General features: G+C 38.5%; 1 protein-coding gene across 5 annotated transcripts in view; it reads left to right on the top strand.

Moving 5' to 3' along the window:
• Positions 1-2365: 2365 nt before the first annotated feature.
• KRAS (KRAS proto-oncogene, GTPase) overlaps positions 2366-24409 on the top strand; it is a 37887-nt gene continuing 15843 nt past the window's right edge. The window contains exons 1-4 of one of the 5 annotated variants that reach the window (XM_082352300.1): positions 2382-2665; positions 6529-6650; positions 22755-22933; positions 23901-24060. In XM_082352300.1, the coding sequence (XP_082208426.1) occupies positions 6540-6650; positions 22755-22933; positions 23901-24060 (450 nt within the window). In that variant the 5' untranslated portion in view covers positions 2382-2665; positions 6529-6539. Of the gene's footprint in view, positions 2679-6528; positions 6651-22754; positions 22934-23900; positions 24061-24409 lie in introns of all 5 variants that reach the window. The other 4 variants (XM_082352299.1, XM_082352301.1, XM_082352302.1 and 1 more) reach the window with 4 other exon arrangements.

The following is a 24409-nucleotide window of genomic DNA, read 5'->3' as shown; positions in this document are numbered from 1 at the left end:
ACAGAGACTTTAAGGCATTGTGTCTAAGGAAGGATTTAGATTCACACAGTTCCAAAGCAGGGTACATAACTTCACTCATTCGACATTCCATACATTTACTGAGTGCCTATTGTGTTTGTAGCAGTAAGTAAAACAGACAAAAATCCCTGCCCTTATGGAGCTTATATTCTGACGGGAGAGAGACAAGAAAACAAAATAAGTAAGTTATATGGTATATTAGAAGGTGATAAGTGCTCTGGAGAAAAATAAAACAGGAAGAGAGAGAGGATTTGGGAGGAGGGAGAAATGCAATATCAGATGATCTTTTGGGAAACTCGTTAGAAGACATTTGAACAAAGATTTATAAGTAAGTGTCAAAGGAAGCTTTGTGGATATACAGTGTGTTCCAGATAAAGAAGCAGCACGTGCAAATTCCCTGCAGAAGCCTGCCTGCATTTTCAAGGAACAGCCAGGAACCAGCATGTAAGTCTGGAAGTGAGGAAGGTGGACTATTGGGTAAGAGCTCAGAGAGGAAAGGAGGCAGGGGTGTCAAATAATTTAAGCCCATGGAGAACCTGGAGAAGATGCATGCTTTTATATTCAGCAGGATGGGAGCCCCTCTGAGTGGAGAGCAGAGGAGCGAACGCGATCTGACATGAAGGATACTTCCTTTCAGCTGTGTGAACTTGGGCCCCATTTTTTTTTTTAATTAATTAATTAATTTATTTATTTATTTTTGGCTGTGTTGGGTCTTCGTTTCTGTGCGAGGGCTTTCTCTAGTTGCGGCGAGCGGGGGCCACTCTTCATCGCGGTGCGCGGGCCTCTCACTATCACGGCCTCTCTTGTTGCGGAGCACAGGCTCCAGACGCGCAGGGCTCAGTAGTTGTGGCTCACGGGCCCAGTTGCTCCGCGGCATGTGGGGTCTTCCCAGACTAGGGCTCGAACCCGTGTGCCCTGCATTGGCAGGCAGATTCTCAACCACTGCGCCACCAGGGAAGCCCTGGGCCCCATTTCTAACCTCTCTAAATTTGTTTCCTCCTGTGTAAACTAGGGAAAAGCATCGGACTTCATGAGGTTGTTGTGATGATTAAATAAGATGGTATGTGCAAAACGTTTAGCATCTACCTGAACTAGAGCAGGTATATTCTTTTCCCTTCCCTGTTTTCCACCTCCTCTCTTCTGCCTCTTCCACCTGGTACCAAGGGCCAGGAGGGGGAGGCAGGAACCAGCCTTGCAGAGTACAGCCCACGTAAGAGGTAGGAAGAAAAGGGGGCAGTTGGTGTCAGGCCTAGGTTAACAGACTTACTAGTTGGAATTTAACGTAACTGTTATTCTTCCTGTTCTATGAGGCAGAGTAGAGGGCCAGAACTGCAAGTAGAGACTCAGATGGGTGGTCCTATTAGGTGTAGGCGCTGGTCTGCCAGGCCTCAATTCTTAAAAGAAAACTCCCCCAAACCTTTCTAGGTAGTTTATCAACGCAGGCTCTGGGCATGCTAGCAGTTTTAATGGTTCCATTGTTTAATGTGTTAACTCCCTGAACGTTAAGTGATTAATCTGTCTTCTAATTAATGTTTGAATGATTCTCCTCAGGTCTAGACTATTAAGGGCACTTCTATTTAAAAATAGTCTGTTGCCTGCTTGTGCCGTCAGGGGCAATAGGTACATTTGAGGTCGCCGTTTTGAGTGACCCTTGATGCCTTCGAAATATCCATAAAGACAACAACGAAAAACAACAGAACCCCTCCCCCTTAATTAGTGATGAAAGGCTTTGTCGCGTTTGTCTGGGCCTGGGGCTAGGTTCCCAGCCCCAGAGTGTGGAGAATGGTATTCACCAAGGCGTGCTCAGAAAGCCCCGGGCCGGGGAACTGGCGGCCAGGTCTCTCCGTAAGTCACCCAAGTCGCCTCCCACTTTGGGTGACTGCATGTTTATTTACTTGCAGCAAATGATAGTAAATGAATGTGCCCAAGTGTAGGCCGACCCCAGGGGTGGCGGGATCTTCGCAACTCCACCGTGTGGACCCGAGAGGGGCGCGGTAGGGTGCCTGTGGCGTCTCCCGGGTGCCCGGAGCGGAGCGCGCGCCGGCGCGGGTCCGAGCCTGCGACTGCGAGCTGGGCGCTGCAGCTGAAGCCTGGGGGCGGATCCCGCGTGGGTCCGCCGGTGCCCCCTCCCGCCCACCCGCGCGCGCCGAGGCACCGCCCAGAACCGCCCCGCCTTCGCCGGCCGCGCGCCCCCAGCCCTCCACCGCCTCGGCCGCCCGCCCGCTTCCCCCGCCGGCCCGGCCCCCGCCCCTCCTCCGCCGGCCTGGCCCGCCCCCTCCACGGTCGGGCCCGGCCCCCTCCCTCGCCCCGGCAGCGCTCGCAGGCTCGCTCTTCCCTCTTCCCACACCGCCCTCAGCCGCTCCCTCCCCGCACTCTCGTCTGGAGAGGAATCGAGCGCCGAGCGCATCGATAGCTCTGCCCTCTGCGGCCGCCCGGCCCCGAACTCATCGGTGCTCTCAGAGCTCGATTTCCCTAGGCGGCGGCCGCGGCGGCGGAGGCACAGCGGCGGCGGTGGCGGCGGCGGCGGCGGCGGCGGTGGCGGCGGCGGCTCGGCCAGTACTCCCGGCCCCCGCCATTTCGGACGGGGAGAGATCGCGGCGCAGGCACTGAAGGCGGCGGCGGGGGCCAGAGGCTCGGCGGCTCCCAGGTGCGGGAGAGAGGTACGGAGCGGACCACCCCTCCTGGCTCCTACCGGGGTCCCGACCCTCCTCTCCGGCGCCGGGCGGGGCCGGCGGCGAGTGAATGAATTGGGGGTCCCCGGAGGGGCGGGGAGGGGGCGCGGGCACGGGGCCCGGGCGGGCGGACGGGGTGGGGGGGGGTCTGCCGGGGGAGGCGCGGGGACGCTGCGACGCGGGGAATGAGGAATGGGCGGTGCGGGGCTGAGGAGGGTGAGGCTGGAGGCGGCCGCCGCTGGTGCTGCTTCCTGGACGGGGAACCCTTTCCTTCCTCCTCCCCGAGAGCCGCGGCTGGAGGCGGCCGGGGTGAAACTCGCGGGCCGGGCGGGCCGCCCCTCGGGGCGGTCGGGTGCGGTGGAGGTTACTCCCGCTGCGCTCCAGCCTCCCCTCCCCCTCGCCGTCCTTCCCTCTCCCTCTCTCTCCCTTCGCTCCCGCACCTCTTCCTCCCTTCCCAGCACTTGGCTGCCTCGGTTACTGCCTTCTCTGCTGCATCTCGCATCTCTAGGACGAGGGTATAAACTTCTCCCTCGAGCGCAGACTGGACGGCTTGTGGTCCTTTTTTCAGTGTGTAGGGGGATATATGAGTAAGAGGGGAGGTCGCGTTTTGGAAGCGCGGAGGAAAGTGCTTAGAGACCACTGTTTGAGGTTATTGTGTTTGGAAAAAAATGCATCTGCAGCCGAGTTCCTGACTGCTCCCCTCCCCCATGTATGGGCTGTGACATTGCTGTGGCCACAAAGGAGGAGGTGGAGGTAGAGATGGTGGTGGAAGAACAGGTGGCCAACACCCTACAACATAAAGCCTGTACTTAGTGAAAAAGAAAAACTTAATCCCAGAAGGTCTGTTTTGCTTTGTCAAACTAAAACACACGCAGCAAACCTGCAGAGCAGAAACAGGGCTTTTTCCTTACTAGTTGAGTGTAGACAGCAATAGCTAAAATTGTATTTGAAGTTTAATTTGCCTGTTGTTGTCCTTTCCCCCATCTCTTCTGTATTACCCTCATGCGTACAAATTTGACCCCCATCCCAGGAGTTATTACAGTACTCCTAAACGGCTGTCATACAATTTTTTTTTTTTTAACTGACCTACCAGAGGAGTTAATTGTAGCAATCTGCCAGCCGACTGCCTGAAATACTCTTAGGCATGTGCATGCTGTAGTTGAAGTCCTCAACTAGCCTTCCTAAATCTTGATATCCACCAAAATAAGGGGTTAAGAACAGAAAGGTATTTTCTAATTTTTTTACACAATATACATGTTACATTTGTAATGGAAAAAAATCATTCAAAAAGAAATCACAAAGGGAAAAAAGTCTGTTCATAATCATCTCAGAATCAACCTTATGAGTGATGTCATTCTTAGGTGACTAAGGTCCAAAATGCTGACTCGGGCATGTAGTAGACTAGAGATGACAAATATGGTTGATAACAATACTGTTTACTTTAGACTGTATCCATCCACAGGCATTCTTGGTTTTAAGAGATAGTAGACGAAATAATAATTCATTTTGTTTTATGACAAAGTGAAAATTATTTTCCTGAACAGACTGTTCAGTTCTGTTCCCAGTTCCACCGCTTGCTAGCTTTTGTAGCTTTGGGTGAGGGGGCTCCTTCTGGCCTATGATCTTCTCTGGGAACCCAGTTCTCTCTAGTGGGTTTAAATATTACTTGATTTTTGAAATCTAAGTCAAAGATTTTTTTCAGAAGTAACCGCTGCGTAAAGAAGTAGACCAGAAGGTGTGTGTCTTTCAGAATTCACACATGTATGTACAACTAAGCTCTAATCCAGTATTTGTCCACAGTCTCTCTTAGGCTAGCAAACTTATTGGTCATAAGGACCTGGACCCCTTTACACTCTTAAAAATTATTGAAGATCCCAATTTGGAGTGTGTCAATATTTAGCACAATAGAAATTAAAATTGAGAATTAAAAAAATATTAATTCGTTAAAAAAAGAAATAATAAGCCCATTACTTGGTAACAGAAGTAGAATTTTTAATGAAAAGTAACTTTTCCAAAACAAACACAAAAATTGTGAGAAGGGTGGCATTGTTTCGCACTTCTCTAATTATATGGTTTAGTAAAAGACGGCTGGATCCTCACATCTGCTTCTGTATTCAGTCTATTATCACACATCTGGAAAATTCTACTGTACACTTGTGAGCAAATAAGAGTGGAAAGGGTAAATCACATCATAGCATTATCGTGAAACCAGTTTTTGACCTCTTAGGCCCTCTCCAAAAGTCTTAGGAACCCTAATGGGTTCCTGGAACACATTTTGAGAACTACTGTTCTAGGCTATCCAAATTTTATTGGAGGGGTGGGCTGGGCAGGGAACTAGAGGATACATTTTGGTGAGATTATCCTCACCTATCCCATTTGCTGCGGTCAACATTAGGAATGAAAAGGGGAAGCAAACAGGATGTGATACATGTTTGTGGTGGCCTTAGACAAGGCTAGGTGGCACAGAGCAGGCCAGGGAGAAGCTGTGAGACGACAGTTGTCTGGCCTGTCTGCGCTCTGTGAGTAGGTTCAGGAATAGCGTGAAGAGGTAGTTAGTACGTTATCACTTGGAAAAACATATTACTTTTTGGGGGGCAGGGTGGTGGGGTGCCTATTGGGATAATTCTTGGTCTTCGGTAAATAGGATGCTTGCATGTATATAGTGTTTATATACAATATCTGTACATTCATTAATTTTGAGCTACTTACCCTGTAATAAATTATTGTTCATTGACTGCCATTCTTTCTGCAGTTCAGTACTTATTTGTAGTAATATCATGTAGTTATTGAGGGAAAGGAGATTAAAGTAAATAAATTCATTTTCATTTCAAAAAGTTTGAAACAGCTGACTAAAAAAATATTTTCTGGCTTGGCGCCGTTAACCTTACAAGTTGTCGATATTTATTGCTACTGTTGGGAGATGATGTATGAGAAACAGAGAATAAAAGTCATGTGGATTACTGAGAAATACTCATATCTTTTAAAAATTCTCTCATTAAAAGTGTGCTTGTCTTTAAATATTATATAATTATATTTTTCTTGTGCAAAGTGCTATTTTTCAGCACTGATATAGCATTATAGATTGTGATTGATGATCAGATCATCTGTACTGAATAGTTAGTTAAAAATTCTCGAAGTTCTCTTAGTTTTTACACCGTTTTTTTCCCCAGCAGATAATGTACAGATTAAAATGTCACCAAGTATCGTCCTTGTCTGCTTTGGCATCTCAGTTTTTATTTTCCCAGTGTACTGTCCAGCTTTATTTGACAGTCCTCCCCCAACCCCCATCTGATTCTTGCTAACTGTCCAGGAGAACTCCTATGATGACGCTTTTAAAAAGTTTTCTGTAGCTGTTGGCCCCAACAGAGGCACTCAGCGTGTCCACTTGTAACTCTTAGGGGCCCGAGTCGATGAGGAATACTGTGGCGATAGCTGTCAGCACGTTTTGCGTGAGTGTGTCCTCAGGGTGTAGAGCGGCGTGCTTGACACTTGTACTGAGTGAAGTCGTGGCCTGCTCCTTCGAGAGCCATTACCTGCTGCCGAAGAGCAGACGGGCTCTTGAGATAGAGTGACCTGAATCCAAGGTAAAAGAACTATGTACTCCGAATGAGTTTTTCTCAAATGCTGATGGAGGAGTTTGTCAACGCCGTACAATTCATTACAATACACATCAGTAGTCACCTGGAGTTTTTGTCATTGAATTTTGTGAGGTATTTTGAAATAATGTTCCGTATAAAGGTGAACTTGTGTTAAGAGGTATTGCTAGAGTGTTTGGGTTATATTAACCTCACGTGTGGCACATGTTCTAATTGAGTCACATTTCCATTTTTGTCATAAGGCCTGCTGAAAATGACTGAATATAAACTTGTGGTAGTTGGAGCTGGTGGCGTAGGCAAGAGTGCCTTGACGATACAGCTAATTCAGAATCACTTTGTGGATGAATATGATCCTACGATAGAGGTAAATCTTGTTTTCATATGCATATTGATTTGTGCAGGCCCGTCCTTTGGGTACAAAAAAAGGTTTCTCTGATCATTTTCTGTAACTACTCATTACAAGGTAGTTATACTGATAATACTTTTATTAAGTTATCTAAAATGTACTTGGATTTCAAGGCATTACTCTGATATTATAAGTAACCATAGATATGAGACACCAGCCTGTTTTCTCTCAGGACAATAATACTATCTGTGATGTTCACTCTGTGTTAGTGTATGTGCATTTTGATTGGAAGTGTATCTCAGAGTTTTCTCACAGGGTGAAAATGTGAATTTACATCTCATCTGTAAGATGAGACATATCTAACAGTCTTTTTTTTTTTTTTTTTTAATGTGGCTATTATTTTTATGGGGTTTTGGTATTTTTTTTGGTATTTTGATGTCACATGTAGAGTTGATTTATACTGGTGAAGTGTAATCGTTTGATGATTGAATTAAAAACACTGAATTAGTAGTATTTTCATATTTTCTCTTCACATTGAAGTAGTGGAGAACCTACAACTACCTGATGCATTTTAGAAAGCTCATTCTTTACGTTTATATGTATATCAGGTGATATATAAGAATACCATCACCAATCCTTACCTTTGCTTTACAGCCCTTTTTCAATTTATTCAAGGCAATGTTAGAATTGTTTTTTTATTACAAATTAATTAATGAATAATTTTCAGACTTTTTCAGTTTCATAAAAATGTACTAAAGGAATGGCCAACAGCAAAATGATAGAATAAAGGCCTAGCAGAGACCTTGAGAGGTCACGTAGTATGTTTCCCACTGCCTTCTGGCAGGGCTATACTCAGATGATCTCAAGCAGATAAGGATTTATTTAATCCCAAAGACCTGCAGGAGGGAATGGCACACAACTGTCCTTGTTAACTAATTTCCAGAATGTAATTATTAGCTATTTCATGCATAATCTGAATCTTGCTGTTAAGTTTAACATAATATCAGCTCATCTTTGGAATAGATTTATGTTATTAGATTATTTCTTAGACTTCTTTACCCCAGGATAAGCAATCCTAATCCCTTAGCTTTTATTCTAGATCTGGTATACCAGTTTATTTAATCAGCTCTGAAAAATTTCCCATAACTTTCTCTGAGTCCCAAGCTGTAGGGTCTAGAATCGGTCAAAAATGCCCTGTTAAGGTGCTGTGTAATGTCTTAAAAAAAACACCTTGACTGCACTTAGGTAGGTTTTGAGGGCATTGTTGGCCTTGGGAAGATGTTTATGCAGTGTAGAACTTTGAGGATTGATAAGGAAATGTCAACTATTTCTGGTACTGGAGGGAAAAAAATGAAGAGATAACCCTTATTTACAAAGATCTGATTTAAACATAGAAGCAGCTTTCATTTGGCTTCCAAGTTTAATAATTTGCATTAGTAAAAGGGGAAGAGTCTAACTGAAGTGGACCACCTATGTAATAGTCTCTCTGTATTTCCTCTTGGCAAGTCAATTCAATGCTAATGGTTTTGTTTATTTTTTACTTTGAGGAGGATTAAATAGTTCACCTATTTCTAAAGCCAAGGTTACTCGTCGTACTCCACCATTTAAATTGGAAGTAAAAGGACATTTTAACAGAATTTAAGTTAAGCATGGCAGTTTTCCTGGGATTCTGGAATATGATTTTAGCAGAAGTGCCCTCCATCTTTTCTGAAAATCTGAAGAATTCCATTACACTCTGTTTCCTATCAGAGGTCAAGAATGATGTATAAGAATGTGATTTAAAAAAGAAAGGTTAGGAAACCTTTTGGTCAAAATTATTAAAGTGCAATATAAATCTTAAAGAAATAAAGCTAAAAGTCAATCCTTTATTTTGGGGGAAGGTAAAAAAAGTTTATCAACTCAAACCCATTAACTCTGATTATGATTTCTGCCAAACCAGAAGACTTGACCCAGGGAAGCATTGATTACCTGTGAACTTTGAAACTGACATTCCGTCACTAGTGTAGCCACCTGGGAAATGGTTATCAGAGATTGTCTCTTATCGCCCAAGTTACAGTGAGTCTCTGAGGGAACTGACACATTGAATTCTTGGTGTAGTTCAACTAGAAGAAAAGCAAAAGAATTTAGTAGTTTATTTTCATAAGTGGTTAAACAAAAATACTGACATGACATTTCTGTAAAAAGTTGAAGGGTAGTGGGTATCACTACTGCTGTTAAGTTTCTGGTAGGTGAACAGTGTAGGCCAGAGAAAATAAGAGAGGTCATAGACTTTGCACATTTGGAGTTCTCATCAGTTTTTCTGCATTAAACAAATGGAGAGAAGTTTAGGAAAAAATTTTAATTAACTAACACCATATTTTCTAGTGGTTTAGAATTTTCAGAGATTTATATTGGGTTGGCCAAAAAGTTCGTTCGAGTTTTTCGTAAGATGTTATGGAAAACCCCGAATGAACTTTTTGGCCAACCCAAAACTATGAGCTAGGTAAGGAAGGTGGTCATTGTTTCTTTCATTTTATCGATAAAAATGGTCTCTGAGAGGTTGTAACTTGCATAAGGATACTTAAGCTAGCAAGTGGTGGAATTTTAAGTTTTCTGAGACCAAGTTAAATGGAATTTCCAATGCACCCTTGTATAGCTTTTTAAAAATGAAAAATTAGCCTTCAAGCTAAAAATATTTAGTGTTGGAGGCTGATTCAGATTATTAATATATCAAAATTTGAACTTAGCATACTATCTAATGGCATCTTAATAGCAGAGATATGATATAGAATTAGGTATGACACATAGATGGAGCATGTTTATATTTGCACATGATGATCACTTTTACTTCTGAAAAGATTTTACCTTTATCTTTTATGAAGCCCACTGAAGAGTTCAAAGAGATAACGAAATACCTTGTTAGTGGTGCAGGATTGTTAAAAACTCAGTCCCCAAACACAATACCAGGCTAGAAATAATATATGTTTTTATAGTTTGGAGATCATGTTATTATAAAAACATGTTCTCTGAAATGTGTTTTCTAAGGTAGAATTTTGTGGAAACAGAAAAATATGGAAGTAGAGATCAGAACTGTCAGTTGGTCAGTTAACAAATGTATAACAAGTATCTACTGGGTACAATATAAAAATAGACACAGAAAGAAGTATTTTTTCCCAGTCTCCAATTCACTGACATCTGTATGCTTCTGTTAATGTGACATTTCTAATTCAGTCCAAGTATTATGCCCTCCTTTGATGAAACAGTTTTCTAGTCAGTAAGAAAGAATGGAGTCATAATTGGATTGATTTGTTCCATCTTTAGTGCTCTGAGCCCTTGAGTGTTTATTCACCAAGATATATCAGTTTCTCTTTTAAAAAATTTTTCTGTGTTAATTATGGAATTGCTGACTAAGGTATTTAAATTATAGAGAGAAAATCCGTAATACTAAACCAGTATTGAAGAGTGGTGTAAGAAAAGCACTGTTTAATATTGTAAGCTGTTATTTTTCTGTTTTTTTGGTTTTGTTTTTTTAACATATGTATCAGTAGTTATTAACAAGGAATAGGTGGTGACTTTGCCCCTCGGGACATTTGGCTAAATCTGGAGCTGTTTTTGGCTGTCACAGCTTGAGGAGGGGGCTGCTACTGGCTTCTGTAGTGGGCAGAGGCCGGGGTTCTGTTACTCCTCCTGCGGTGCACAGGAGGGCCCCCCAGCAAACAGTGACGTGGTCCAGAATGTCAGCGGTGCTGAGGTTGAGACCCCGATACTGTGCATTACATATAGCTTTAAACGTCCTGTAAATTGTGAGGCTCAAGTCCCTGAATATGGTTTATGTTAGATTTTTTAACATAATATAGATTTAAACCTTACATTTTCTAAACTAACAATATGTTATATTAGCTTACACTAGCGTTCTGTTAAAACATTCTGTTTTTAAAACAAGGTACAACACAGCAATTTTGTAAATCCATTTCTCTTCAAGACTGTGGCTACTCTTCCCCCCCCTTTCAAGTGAGTGCCCTCTACTGGTCAACTTATTCACTTTTATAATAAAAAATGAAATCCTAAGTTTGGATATTTTTTCTATTTAAACTGTGGGTATAATCAATTTATAACTATATAAATTTTATTTAAAAGACTTATTTTGTATGACTAATGTTTTAACAATCTAAAGTGTCAAAAAAGAAATCTAAAGTGTCAGTTTTACTTTGCTAATGTTATTAAGATTACCGTGTGGACCAGTTAGGCCTAACTAATTAAATATGTGGGTGAATATTTTTGACTAAGAAAGGAAATGTGGCAATGTAGGAGAAAATAGGGTGGTGCCCTTGTTAGCACTGCTTGAGGTCACTTTGTCTGAGGGAATAAGAAGGGGCACTGTGGCTCTGTGAATTTCTTTTCATGCACACAGGAGGTACCTTAGAGAGTTCAGAGCTTAGGGATGTGTTACATGGGGTGTTAGGAAGGGCCTATTCAAAAGTGGCAAATTGTGAAAGTTCACATTTTGTAAATTTTTATAGGACTGTAGAATAGTTGAGAACGCCTGATTTTTAGAATAAACTAACACAAAATTCAGGCACTGTGTTTAGGTCAATTTAAGAATAAGTATTTACTTAGTAATAACTATTTATTGAGCCCTGAATGTTGAAAATTATTGGACACGTTTTATTCTAACTTGGATTTTTATAAATACAAAGCTTTAAAAACATGCAAATGAAAGTTGGCAATGGAAATAAATGAAAGGAAAAGAAAACTTTATCCTTTATCATTTGGCGTCTCTTAAGAGTCTGGTTGAAACAATGCAGCTAATTTCTTAATTCCATAAATGTTAGTGCCTACTCTGTACCATGCAGCCTTCCTACGGTCTAGAGATACACTGAGGAGCAAAAGGAACCACATCACTGCCTTCATGGAGGTTATTAGTCTTAGATGTATTTGGAAGAGCAGTGTTTCTAGACAGTGATCCTAATTATATATAACTTAATTTAGAGGCTTCATGCTTTAGGAGGGCGATAGATTTCTTATGTCTCTTAATTATATTGTCTCATAGTGCCTAGGTTTATGGAACAGTTATATTATTGTGATCTTAATGTAATAAAATTAGAAATGGGTAGTAAAAACAAAATATTTGAGAGGATTAAGTAGGGCTGTATTGCTTACCTTAGGTAATTTTTGAACTTTTTATTTTGAAAATTTCAAACCAATGGAAAAGTAGTGAAAAATACTACAGTGAATACCTCTTAACCTTTAAACTAGGCATAGTTACTTTATGTGTGTGTGCCTGTGTATGTACACACACATACTTGAATACATATTATTTATTTTTGCTGCACTTTTTGAGAATAAGTTGCGTATGTTAGGACCCTTTACCTCTAAACACAGGGGTCTGTGAACTGTGGCCTGCCTGCTGGCCACATACAGCCTGTGTCTGTTTCTGTAAAGTTTTATTGGGGCACAGCTGTGCTTGAGTGTTGACATGTTGTCTATGGCTGCTTTTGCACTACAGTGGCAGAGCTGAGTGGCTGCAACAGAGACCAAATACTGTCTGGTCCTTTACGGAACAAGTTTGCTGACCCTCTTCTAACAACAAGAATAATTCATTGTATAACTACAACGCAGAGACAAAATTTAGGAAATTCAACATTGATACAATGTTTTATCTAACATATAGTCCATATTCAAATTTTATCAGTTCCCAGAATGTGCTTTCAGCAATTCTTTTTTTTTTTTTCCTGGTCCCAGGATCAAAAATCAGGTGTCATGTCTCACAATCTAGAACAGTTTCTCAGTTTTTCTTAGTCATTCGAGACAGTGGCACTTTTTGAAGAATTCAGGCCAGTTGTTTTGTAGAATGTCCTCTCATTTAGTTTTGTCTGATTGTTTCCTCTTGGTCAGATTTGGATTAAACATTTTTGGTAGAAATACTGTGTAAGTGATGTTATGCCCTTCTTGGTGTATCACATCAGGAGGCACAAGATGCTGGCTTGTCCCATTATTGATGATGTTATGTTAACATTGGTTATTTGGTTAAGGTCATATCTATCAGCTTTCTCTCTGTAAAGGTATCTTTAGTTCTTTTATAATTAATATGTACTCTGTGGGGAGATACTTTGAGACTATAAATATCCTGTTCTCCAGCATATTTGCACCCAGTGGGATGTAGTAGCCACTGATAATTCTAACCAGAACAAACTACGACCATAGTGACTGCAAAGTGGTAGGTAATCTAACTCTGTCATTACTTCTACATTTATTATTTGACATCTATCATAAGTAAGGTTTCTCTCTTTTCTCTTCCCTCTCCTTATTTATTTGGTTTGTCTTATTTGTATCCGTACAGACTCAAAGATTCGTTTTTCATTTGATGTGTTCAAGTCTATTCTTGTCATTATTGATTTTGGTGCTCAAATATATATTTGATTTGGCCAGTGGACTCCCTTTCGAGCTGGCCTCTGTATCTTTTTGACACATCCCCATCAGTTTTTGAGCTCTTTCTTACTTTCTGGCACAGTGTATTCCAGGTTCCCTTTGTTCTTTCCCTGTCCCTACCCTGGATTCAGCCATTTGTCCAGAGAGCCCTCATTCCTTTTACTAGGGAATGATATTTAGAAATTAAGTCCTGGATGTTAGGTGGTGTTGCTACTGGACTGTCACTGCTTCTAGACCCTTTTCAACAGACAGAGCTAAGCAGTAGATTTTATTTAAAAATCATGAGTTCATTCTTCCTCCATGTTTTCTTTCTCCCATGATGAGAACACTGGTTCTACCTTGTATAAGTTTTAATGTTAAACATTAGACAGCTATTGAATTAAAAATGATAATGTCAATCAACACAGATTGAATAATTTAACATTAGGTTAGCTTTTTTATTTGTGGAATTGGGATTAAATATTTTTCTCCATTGAGAAAAGTAGGGATCCTTTTCATTTTCAAAGTATTCTTAAACCATTTAGGAAAAGATTGAGCTATTTGGCTACATAAAGACGAAAACACCTTTAACAAAAATCCAAGACAGATGGAAACCTGGGGAAACTACTTGCATCATCTATCAATCAGGAAGCTCTCCTGTATTTGAATTAGAGAAAAGCAAACATCCAAACAGGGGGAAAAAGGCATATAAATAGCCAACCTATCGACACTCACCCAAAAAGTGCTGTCGAAACATATTAAAAGATACTTCATTAATGTAGAAATGCAAGTTCAAACAATAAATAACATCTTTTATTTTCATGTTGGCCAAGATTAAAATGATAACAGGCCTGGAAAGGTATGGAAAATGTGTACTCTTTATGCTGTAGTGAGAGTATACCTTCTTATAAACTTTCTGGAGGTCATCAGTTTGGCAGTATGTATCAAAATGGAAACTACATGTCCTTTGACCAATTGATTCCACTTACAGAAATTTATCTGAAAGATTCAGTTGGATAAGTGTTTAAGATGTATACCCAGGAGTGTTATTGCAGTGTTGTTTATAATTTTTAAAAGTGGAAATAATCTACACTTCTACCAGTAGGGAAGAGGTGAGGTAAGTTATGGTATCTTTGTACAAATTATATTATACAGTTGTCAAAAAGGATTAGGTAGATCTATAGGTACTGACATTGAAAAACTGTCCATTATGTAAGACAAGCTGTATTGTAGCACTTTGTGTAGAGTATGAGTCTATTTATTTAAAAACAATGTGAATATGTACTAAAATATGGTAGGGCATATGCCAAACTCTGTAGTGTTTTTGTTTTTTTAAAAATGAGCATATACTGTTTGAGAGGGAAAAATAAATCCTAATTTTTGAGGGAGAAAAGTCACTAGAGTATTAGACCATCAGATTACTTCATATTTACTTTCTTCCCCCCTTTTTAAAACCTCAACAAATTGGATAATACAGATGTATTACAGATAAAGAGGTACAGTTAAAGGAATTGGTATTAGGCCAATTAAAGAACAGCTGAGAGATATAATAATTCAAAATATGAAAATTATATTGTGCATCTGTAATTATTAAGATTGGATCCATGATTGATCCAGCCTCACATTCTGACCTTGGCATCAAGTGATAATTTGTGGGAGAATGCCACATTACTTCAACAGGTTACAGATGTAGGCTTATAATATCCTTATTTTCAAAATCTGTTATGCAAATTTTCCTTGAGTTTATTCAGATTTTACCTCTTGGACATAGTACACATTTTATTCTCTCTAGTCCTAAGCTAAGATTCAACATTCTTATAATATCAAATGTCCATTATTTAGTAAAGAAGTCTTTGTTTTCTTTATCCTTACTTCTAATGAATGTCTTAACCAAAAATTCTGTCATGAGACAGAAGGTGTTAAGCTCTTTTAACACCCTTGCTCCCTAATCAATACAGAAATCCTTCATAAACCTCAGAGTTTTAGCTCTTTTTCCCTGGAGCTTGTCCAGCTCCATTATATTTATTTTGAAATACAGTGAGTGGTTTTGGAAAAAGCAGTCCAAATGTAGATGTCCAGTGATTTTTATAAGGGCAAGGTAACTGCTGTTGCTATACAGTTCCTAGTAGCCAGTGGCCTGCCCCCTACCTTTTGGGCCTATAATAGCATGTACAATGTAAAATATGAAATAATACAGTTAACTTTTTAGAGCACTTTTTCATGGTCTTTAATCCTAACCTGTATACAAAGTCCTCTTCATTATTATTTACCCACTTTTACAGCAAAAGAAACAATAGCTTAGAGTAGAGATTAAGTAGTTTGCCCATACTCACGCCGCAAGTAAGTGGAGTTCTGCAGGTGACATAGATTGAAGATTCAGGAGTGTATCTTTAGCCTAGACTTCGGCCCTGAGCATCAGCCCTGTATATCAAAGCTGCCTACAGGTCACAGCACCAGAGCAACCCACGAACATACGGAATTCAACATGCCCCAAATTGAACTCATCTTTTCCTCTCCCCTTCCCATTATGTTCTCATCTCTAAACAATAAGCTCTGCCATTAAAAAAAAATCGAGATATAATTCACATAACATAAAATTCATCCTCTAAAGTATACAGTTAGGTGGTTTTTAGTATATTCACAAAGTTATACAACCATCACCCCGTCTAATTCTGTCACATTTTTATCACCCCATACCAATTAGCAGTCACTCCCCAATCCCTTCTCCTGCCAGCCCCTGGCAACCATTAATCTACTTTCTGTCTCTGTGGATTTGCCTGTTCTGAATATTTCACGTAATTGAAATCATACAACATGTGGCCTTTTGTGTCTGGCGTCTTTCATGTAGGATAATATTTTCAGGGTTCATCTATGTTGTCACATGTTTCAATACTTCATTCCTTTTTATGGCTGAATAATATTCTCTTGTATGGATATTTGTTTATGTATTCATCAGTTGGTGAGCATTTGGAGTGTTTCCTCTTTTTGGCCATTTTGAATGATGCTGCTGTGAACATTGCTGTAAGTGATGTATGAGGGTTGTTCTGTCAATTTCACCCATTAAGTATTTCTCAAAACTGTTTAATCTTCTCCATCTTACTGCTTTTGCTGCCTTAGTTCAGGTTCTGTCATTTCTTTTATTATTTTATTTTTGGCTGCGTGGGATCTTCCTTGCTGCGTGTGGGCTTTCTCTAGTTGTGGCGAGCGGGGGCTGCTCCTCATTGCAGTGCGTGGGCTTCTCATTGAGGTGGCCTCTCGTCGCGGAGCATGGGCTCTAGGTGCGCGGGCTTCAGTAGTTGTGGCACATGGGCTCAGTAGTTGTGGCTCGCGGGCTCTAGAGCGCAGGCTCAGTAGTTGTGGCACACAGGCTTAGTGGCTCCGAGGCACGTGGGATCTTCCCGGACCAGGGATCGAACCCATGTCCCCTGCATTGGCAGGCGAGTTCTTAACCACTGCGCCACCAGGGCCAGGTTCTGTAATTTCTTGTAAAAGTTTCCTAAACTCATCTCCCAGCCTCCAGTCTGGTCTCATTTGTCATAATAATGCTAACAGTGGACATTGTTGATCTGATCCTCCCTCCTACTTAAAAATCTTTTAGTGATTTAGTGTAAGATATAGTTCAGAACTTCTTAAGATGGCATATTAGACCCTCCATAAGCTGGCCTCTGCTTGATGGTGCAGTTTCACTTCTACTTACCTATAATCCCTCTAAGCTAAAATTGTGTTGAACTTCTTGGTTCCATGTATTCAACATGCTGTTTCCTGTTTTTGTGCATTCTCTTTGCTCCTTCCTGCCTGGAGTGGCCCTCCTGTCTTTCCTAATTCATACAAGCAAAGTTGATGTCTTCTCCTGTTTGTCACCATTGTACTTTGTTCTCCATAAGGTGTTGCATTTATTTCATTGTGTTTAAATTACTTGTTTACATTCATATCTCTTCCACCAGACCTAGCTCTTTGAGGTTAGAAACTATAATGCCTGGCACAGTATATGACATTCAGAAGATTTTTACTAAGTGTTCCTGTGATGCAAGGGAGAATGGAGTAGGTAGGAGGGAATGAACTAACAAATAAGCCTGTGCTTATATATCCCCAATTCCTTGTTTCTTTCCTATTATAATTCTAACATACCAGGCTATTGTGCATGTTTTTAGCTGTCTTTGAGAACTAGCTGTGTACAACAACTTTTGATGGGTTATAACCAATAGTGTAACACATCATTCTATGATAGATTCAAATAATCTTTTAGAAGAGTAACAAAATATTTGAGCATTAAGAGGGTAAAAGTGAGTTTCTCGTTTTTTCCTATAGGTGTTATTTAGCAGTACATGAAAAATACTTAGAGTAACACATTAAGAAAATCTTACAAACATTTCAAAAGTAAATCCTCAAATAATACTTCAGCTGACATTTCCAGCAGTCCTATTCGTATTTACAAGAGCATCTGATGGAATCAACAGCATGAAGATGGAGATTAAATGGGATAAGGCTTGTAATATGCTTATCACAGTATCCAACATATAAATAAGGGCTCAGTAAATGTTGGCTGTCATAATTACTATTAATAGTAATATGGTTACTTTTAGTAAAAGTTACTAATTTCTTTAGTTTTTTTTTGTTTTTTTTTTTTTTTACTATACTATGTCTTCCCATGACAGGGTTAACTTTAACTGCCTGAGTTGGAAAACTAAATTGAATATGTTGATATATGAACATACTGAGTAACTTGGTTACTGTGAATTATAATAGAAAAATGACAAAATGATGTCCTGGTCAGTGAGTGTATCTCATTCTTGAAAGATATAGTCTTAACTTGCAAAGTCCTCTGTTGGGTCTGCAGATGAGTTTCTGTACATAAAACAACACTTGAAGGCATGTTAATAAATTGGAAAACACTTTTAAAAAATTAAGCCAGTACAAAAAAGACAAAAATTCCAAACAGGTAATGGGAATAAATATGAAAAAGAAAAACTATGTAACATTACTAGTCCTCAAAGAAATAGATATTAAAACAATAGGATTTTTGGTCTAACAAGCTGACAAAAATAAAAATATGAAACCTATTGTTGAGTGAGTGGTGATGGAATGGGTACACCCTTAATGCCGTATGGAAAAGTAATACCATGAGCGTCATGTGCGCCCCAAATCAGGTTTTCCCTGTCTTAACATTGTGCCACATTTACTTTAGTTCCTTTTTTCTTTTTCAAGATATAAAACTTAATACAGTTAAAGGCCTCCGTGTTCTCTGTAATCTTATTCTCTTCCCTCCCCCAAAATGTTTAAAAATCTATATATTTTGTTTATATTTTGACATTAATAGTAATTAAAAATTTTAATATTATATAAAACTTGCTTGAATACATTTATTAAAATACTCTTAATGTATAATTTTAAAATTTACAGCTTCATTGTTTTAATATAATTTATGATATCTTAAACTTGTGTTTATTTTTACAGTGTCTGCATATATTTACATTGAATGGGTTTATTCATTTCTTCAACAGACAGTACTGATTACCTGCTGTGTTTAAGACTGACACACAGGGTGCATAGTGGTGAGCAAAACAGATGTGAGCCCTACCATCATGGAGTTTAAAGCCAAGTGGGGGGTATAGACTTGAACAATTACACATAAATACATAGTTACAAATTATAATAGGATCACCAGCTGCTATGTGGAGAATAGACTGTAGGAGTAACAACAACTGCTAGGAAGCAGTTGTAGGAGATTGCATGAGACAATCACATTGGACTAGGGTGAGGGTGGTGAGTGCTTGGATTTGGAGTATATTTTGAAAATAGATAAACGGCATAAGATTGTGGGTATTAAACGCCTATGTAATTTTTTTTTTATGGTATGATGATTTAGGATGCCATATTAAGTATATCTCCATTTTAGCTATCGTTTTAAAAAAATAAACCATATTTTCTTAGCATCTCTTACCAGAAGTGGCATTACTGTGTCAAAGGTTATGAACATTGGTATGGCTCTTGATAAGTACTGTACTTGCTTTCCAGAAGGATTGTACCTGTTACTGTATCACCAGAAATGCTTGACTTCTATGTTTAACTTTTGCCAGCATAGTGTATTTCCCTTAGAAAAGTTTTTTTTTTCTTTCTCTCTTTTTTTTTTTCCTACTACTTCAGTAAATTAAAAAAACAGTACTTTAGTTGGGAGTAAGGGGAAATCTATGGAATAACTTTCCTTTATTTAATATTTTATTATGTTGAGTTAGTTTTTAAGTGGCTTTCTTTTATCCTAGTTTCCAAAGGATGTTAGTAACCTTTGTATCTGATCTAAAAGTTTATTCTGTTTGAAAGGCTGGAAATAATACTAATGAAAAATGTAAAGTCTTGATTCTTTTCTTGCTCTGTCTTTAACTGGTTTCATTGTGGAATTTATGTGGTTTTAAACTGGTTAGGCTTTGATAACCTGTACTTTCTCAATGGTGATTTTTTTTTTTAAATATAAAAGGAATTATATGTGTTGAGAGTACTTTAGATTTGTGATAAGGTATTTTATTAGCTTAGAGCAGGGGTTGGCAAAATGTAAAGGGTCAATTGGGTCTTTGTCACATAATCTTTGTTGTTGTTTTTTGTTTTTTAAACAACCATTTAAAAACTGCTCTTGGCTCATAGACCATACAAAAACAGGTGGGCAGGATTTGGCCTGTGGGCCACAGTTTGCTGTACCCTTATTTAGGCTCTCATGTTGGGAAAGATTCTACATTGATGCATACATTTTTTTCTACTTCCATATACTTTTTTTCTTATGGCTAAACAAAATCTTTAGTATTTACATATCATTTTTGTTGTGCTTGCTGTCTGCTTTGTCTTAAAACCTGTCATTTCTTTTCAGATCAGATCTCGCCATTTAACACTTTTGTTCTTAAGTTTTTACCAAGTTGCACTGCCTTTTTATATAGCTCAGCGACTAATTATGCTTCTAAGGATGACTGTAGTTAAAATTAACTTGGTGGCTTCCCTGGTGGCGCAATGGTTAAGAATCCGCCTGCCAATGCAGGGGACATGGGTTCAAGCCCTGCTCCGGGGAAGATCCCACATGCCGTGGAGCAACTAAGCCCGTGCACCACAGCTACTGAGCCTGCGCTCTAGAGCCCGCGAGCCACAACTACTGAAGCCCACGCGCCTGGAGCCCGTGCTCCACAACAAGAGAAGCCACCACAATGAGAAGCGTGTGCACCGCAACGAAGAGCAGCCCCTGCTCGCTGTAACTAGAGAAAGCCCGTGCGCAGCAACGGAGACCCAGTACAGCCAAAAATAAATAAATAAAATAAGTAAATTTATTCTTTTAAAAAAAGAAATGCAAATAAATAAATATAATAAAATAAAATAAAATAAACTTGGGAAATACTGAATTTTTAACCTAAACCTGTTATTTGTAATCAGCAGATTCTTCCTCATTGTTTACAGGCAGGTTGTGGATTACTTTTTTTCAATAACAGAATGTGACTCAGAATTTTGCTTTCAGTATCTTTGGGGTTTAGAAGGGAAAAGATAATAGGAATGAATAGGGACTGCTTTCCCAGTTTCTCAGTCCCTTTGATGGAGTGTTCATCATGGGAACATGCTATGAAATGCATGCAGAAACTACTAATATTTCACATTATATACTTTTGAAACACAAACTGTTTGAAAATTTTGTAAATGGGAGTTCACTGAGGTATGCATCTTAGAGGCGATATCTTGTGGGCACGTGCATAATCCTCCAGCCACACCTTGGGTATAGATTTGTGTGGCTCCAGAAACTATAGTCTTTAATTTCATTGTTGATAGAAAATTTTAAAGATTAAAGAAACCATTAACCATAAGGTTAACTTCAGCTAGTACTGGTAAGTGAAGAATGCGAGGTGACAGCTCAATAGGTGAGGAAAAGTCTTTGGTCTGTTTCACATGTGCCGTAGCCACACCTGGGTAATGAATGGATTGACTCCAAGAAACTGTACTTTGCTCTCAATTCCTGCTCTTTCATTCTACTCCAAAAACAATGGTTTTCAATTTATAATATACAGGAGTTCTTTCAAGGATCAATAGTTAATTAAAGGAATAGGCTAAAATAAAATGTCAACCAAATGTTCACATCTTTAGTCAAGAGCTTCTTGTTTAGAAAATTAAATATCCATCCTTTTTTTGACTGTTGAGATAATTGGTTTTTATTATAGAAAATTTGGAAAATACAGTTTACTTTAAACGATAAGTGCGAGATCATTCTAATATGGTAATCTTTCACACTTTTTAAAATTAAAAGGCAAAGAAAGAAATACATTTAAAATAATATCTATTACCACAAAAAAAGGTAAGCAAGAGATCAATTATTTCTTAGATTAATTATCTCCATCAGAGACATACCCTTTGTTAACATTTTGATGTACATACCACGAGTTTTTTAATATATGTACAGATACATTTATACAGATGTGTAGAGATATCTTATTGGGATCATGCTACATGTGTATCTTTGTATTCTCCTTATGCTGTGAACATTTTTCAAACACTTTACCAAAAACATGATTTTCAATGACCACTTTTTTAATGATAGCATTATCATAGTATCTATCTGGCTGTTAAATATTGTTCCCAGGACTGCAGAAATGGATTAAATAAGGGCATTAAAATTCTCAGAATTGACCGTTCTCTTATGTATTCCTTTGAGTATAAATAAAATAGATACATGACAGTTATTTGTAAGTTGCTTGATTTTTCTTGCCACCTAAATCATCCAGAATAGTAAGAGTTGGTAGAGCTATCCCATTTTGTAAAAATTATTTTCCTTTACAGAGAATTTGGGTCTTTTTGTTATTAATCTGTGCACTTGCATTGTTGAATCTCTGTGTAACACCTTTTTAAAAAAAAAAAACCTTTTTTTAAACTGTGGTAAGATACACATAAAATTTACCATTGCCATTTTTAAGTGTACAGTTTAGTGGCATTAAGTAAATTCACAATATTGGACAACCATTAGCTCTGTCTGTTTCCAAAACTTTTTCATCATCCCAAACTGAAACTCTGTGTCCATTAAACAACAGTTCTCCAACTCCCCTCTCCTCAGCCCCAGGTAACCGCTATTTTATTTTTTGTCTCAGTGACTTTACCTATTCTAGGTATCTCAGTATAAGTGGAATCACAGAATGTTTGTCTTGCTGTGTCAGACTTATTTCACTTAGCGTAATGTTTTCAAGGTTCATCCATCTTGTGGACTGTATCATAATTTCATTCTTTTTTATGGCTGAACAATATTCTACTGCGTGTGTGCATGCCCCCCCCCCATTTTGTTTATCCATTCATCTGTTTAATGAACACTTGGGTTGCTTCTACATTTTAGCTATTATAAATAATGTGTCTACGACCACTGGCATACAAGTGTCTGAGTTTCTGCTTTCGGTTCTTTTGTTTATATACCTCGGAATGGAATTGCTGGATCCAGTTTCCTCTGCACCCTCACTGGCACTTGTTATTTTCCTTTTTTAAAAAAAATAGTCACCCTAATGGGTGTGAAGTGGTACTTCATTGTGGTTTTGATTTGCAATTCCTGAATGATGTTGAGCATCTTTTCATGTGCTTATTGGCCATTTGTGTATTTTCTTTGGAGACCTGTCTATTCACGTACTTTGCCCACTTTTGAATTGGGTTGTTTTTTTGTTCTTAAGTTGTGTCTAACACCTTTTTAGAAGTAAAAGGTGCACCATAATAACCCAGACTGTGTTTCTCCCTTCTCAGGATTCCTACAGAAAACAAGTAGTAATTGATGGAGAAACCTGTCTCTTGGATATTCTCGACACAGCAGGTCAAGAGGAGTACAGTGCAATGAGGGACCAGTACATGAGGACTGGGGAGGGCTTTCTTTGTGTATTTGCCATAAATAATACTAAATCATTTGAAGATATTCACCATTATAGGTGGGTTTAAGTTGAATAAAATAAGTTGACATTGAGGAGTAATTGTATCTTCCATTTATTGAGTCTTTGCTAACTGCCATGCACAAATTTGCACAAATTATCTAATTTAAATTTTAAAATAATTTTTGTTAGGTAATATCCCTGATTTACAAGTGAAATTCTCAAGGATTAGAGCAGTTGAGCAACTTGTTCCAGATCACATAGTAGTAGTGCTAGAATTGAAAGGTAGGCCTGTTTGAGAAACAAGGCTTTAAGCTAGATCCATCATAAAAATGAAAACCATGAACAAAAATGTGAAAAGGTTAATTGAGATGGCGCCACTCAAATAGCCTTAAAAATCTGTATAGTGTAGAATTTCTTGGAATCAGATAAATGTTGGCCTTAGATAATTAAGGAAAAAACACAACTCTGAAGTTATAAGATTGAAGTATTAGAGCAATACAGTTTTTAAAGAATCTCAACAAATTTGCATAGAAGCGACTACTTTTATTAAAACGTTCATATAGAAATCAAAATCTTTCCACTTGGTGCTCTCTTTTTTAAGAATGAAGGTAAAGCATTATGTTAATGTTGTAATTCCTATTTTTATAAAAACATTCTATATGTGTACATTTAACAACGTATATAGTATATGTTTCTAAGATTATAATTTTAAAAATTAGGCATAGCACTTTTTTGGACTAGAATTTTTCAATATTTGTTTTATTGTGACCTACCTGCATATGAACCTACTAGATTGTAGTTTTACTATATTTCTAGGTATTTGATCTTTTAAGAGACATAGAAGTTCTCTGTTTAGGATAGAGAAAAATAACTAGGAGGAGGAGAAAGGAAAATTTGGTGTGATTGGAACTAGGAATTACATTAAAAGTCTTTTAACCATATTTTATGAGACAAAGTTTTGAATAGTTTTTGAAAGATTTTTGTTACTAATTCCTCTGATGTAACTTTTTTTTTTCCTCCCCAGAGAACAAATAAAAAGAGTTAAAGACTCTGAAGATGTACCTATGGTTCTAGTAGGAAATAAATGTGATTTGCCTTCTAGAACAGTAGACACAAAACAGGCTCAGGACTTAGCAAGAAGTTATGGAATTCCTTTTATTGAAACATCTGCAAAGACAAGACAGGCAAGTAAAATTGTAATAAATACAAATCTGTTCTCTCAAACTATATCAAGTGACTTAAATCATTAATCACTATTTACTAATATATATTCTAATAATGTCATTTTGGGAGCAGGAAGGCATGAATATTAATAAATGTACATACCTGATAGCATAACTTTCATATCAGTTGATGTAATTTATCAATTTTCTTCCATTATAGTAAAATAGGAAATATAACAATATTTACTTGGTAAATGTTCTCTTAAGGATATGAGAGGGCAGCACTTCTTATTCCAGTGTCCATGGTATTATCTTTGGCTTTGGCTTTTTTCTACGTTGAACAGTTCATCACATGTTATAGTCAGGATTC

The sequence above is a fragment of the Balaenoptera borealis genome (genome assembly GCF_965194805.1).
Source record: "Balaenoptera borealis genome assembly, chromosome: 13".
NCBI classification, from domain to species: Eukaryota; Metazoa; Chordata; class Mammalia; order Artiodactyla; family Balaenopteridae; genus Balaenoptera; species Balaenoptera borealis.
The sequence above is the reverse complement of the archived record's forward strand: the minus strand, read 5'-3'. Positions and strand labels throughout refer to the sequence as shown.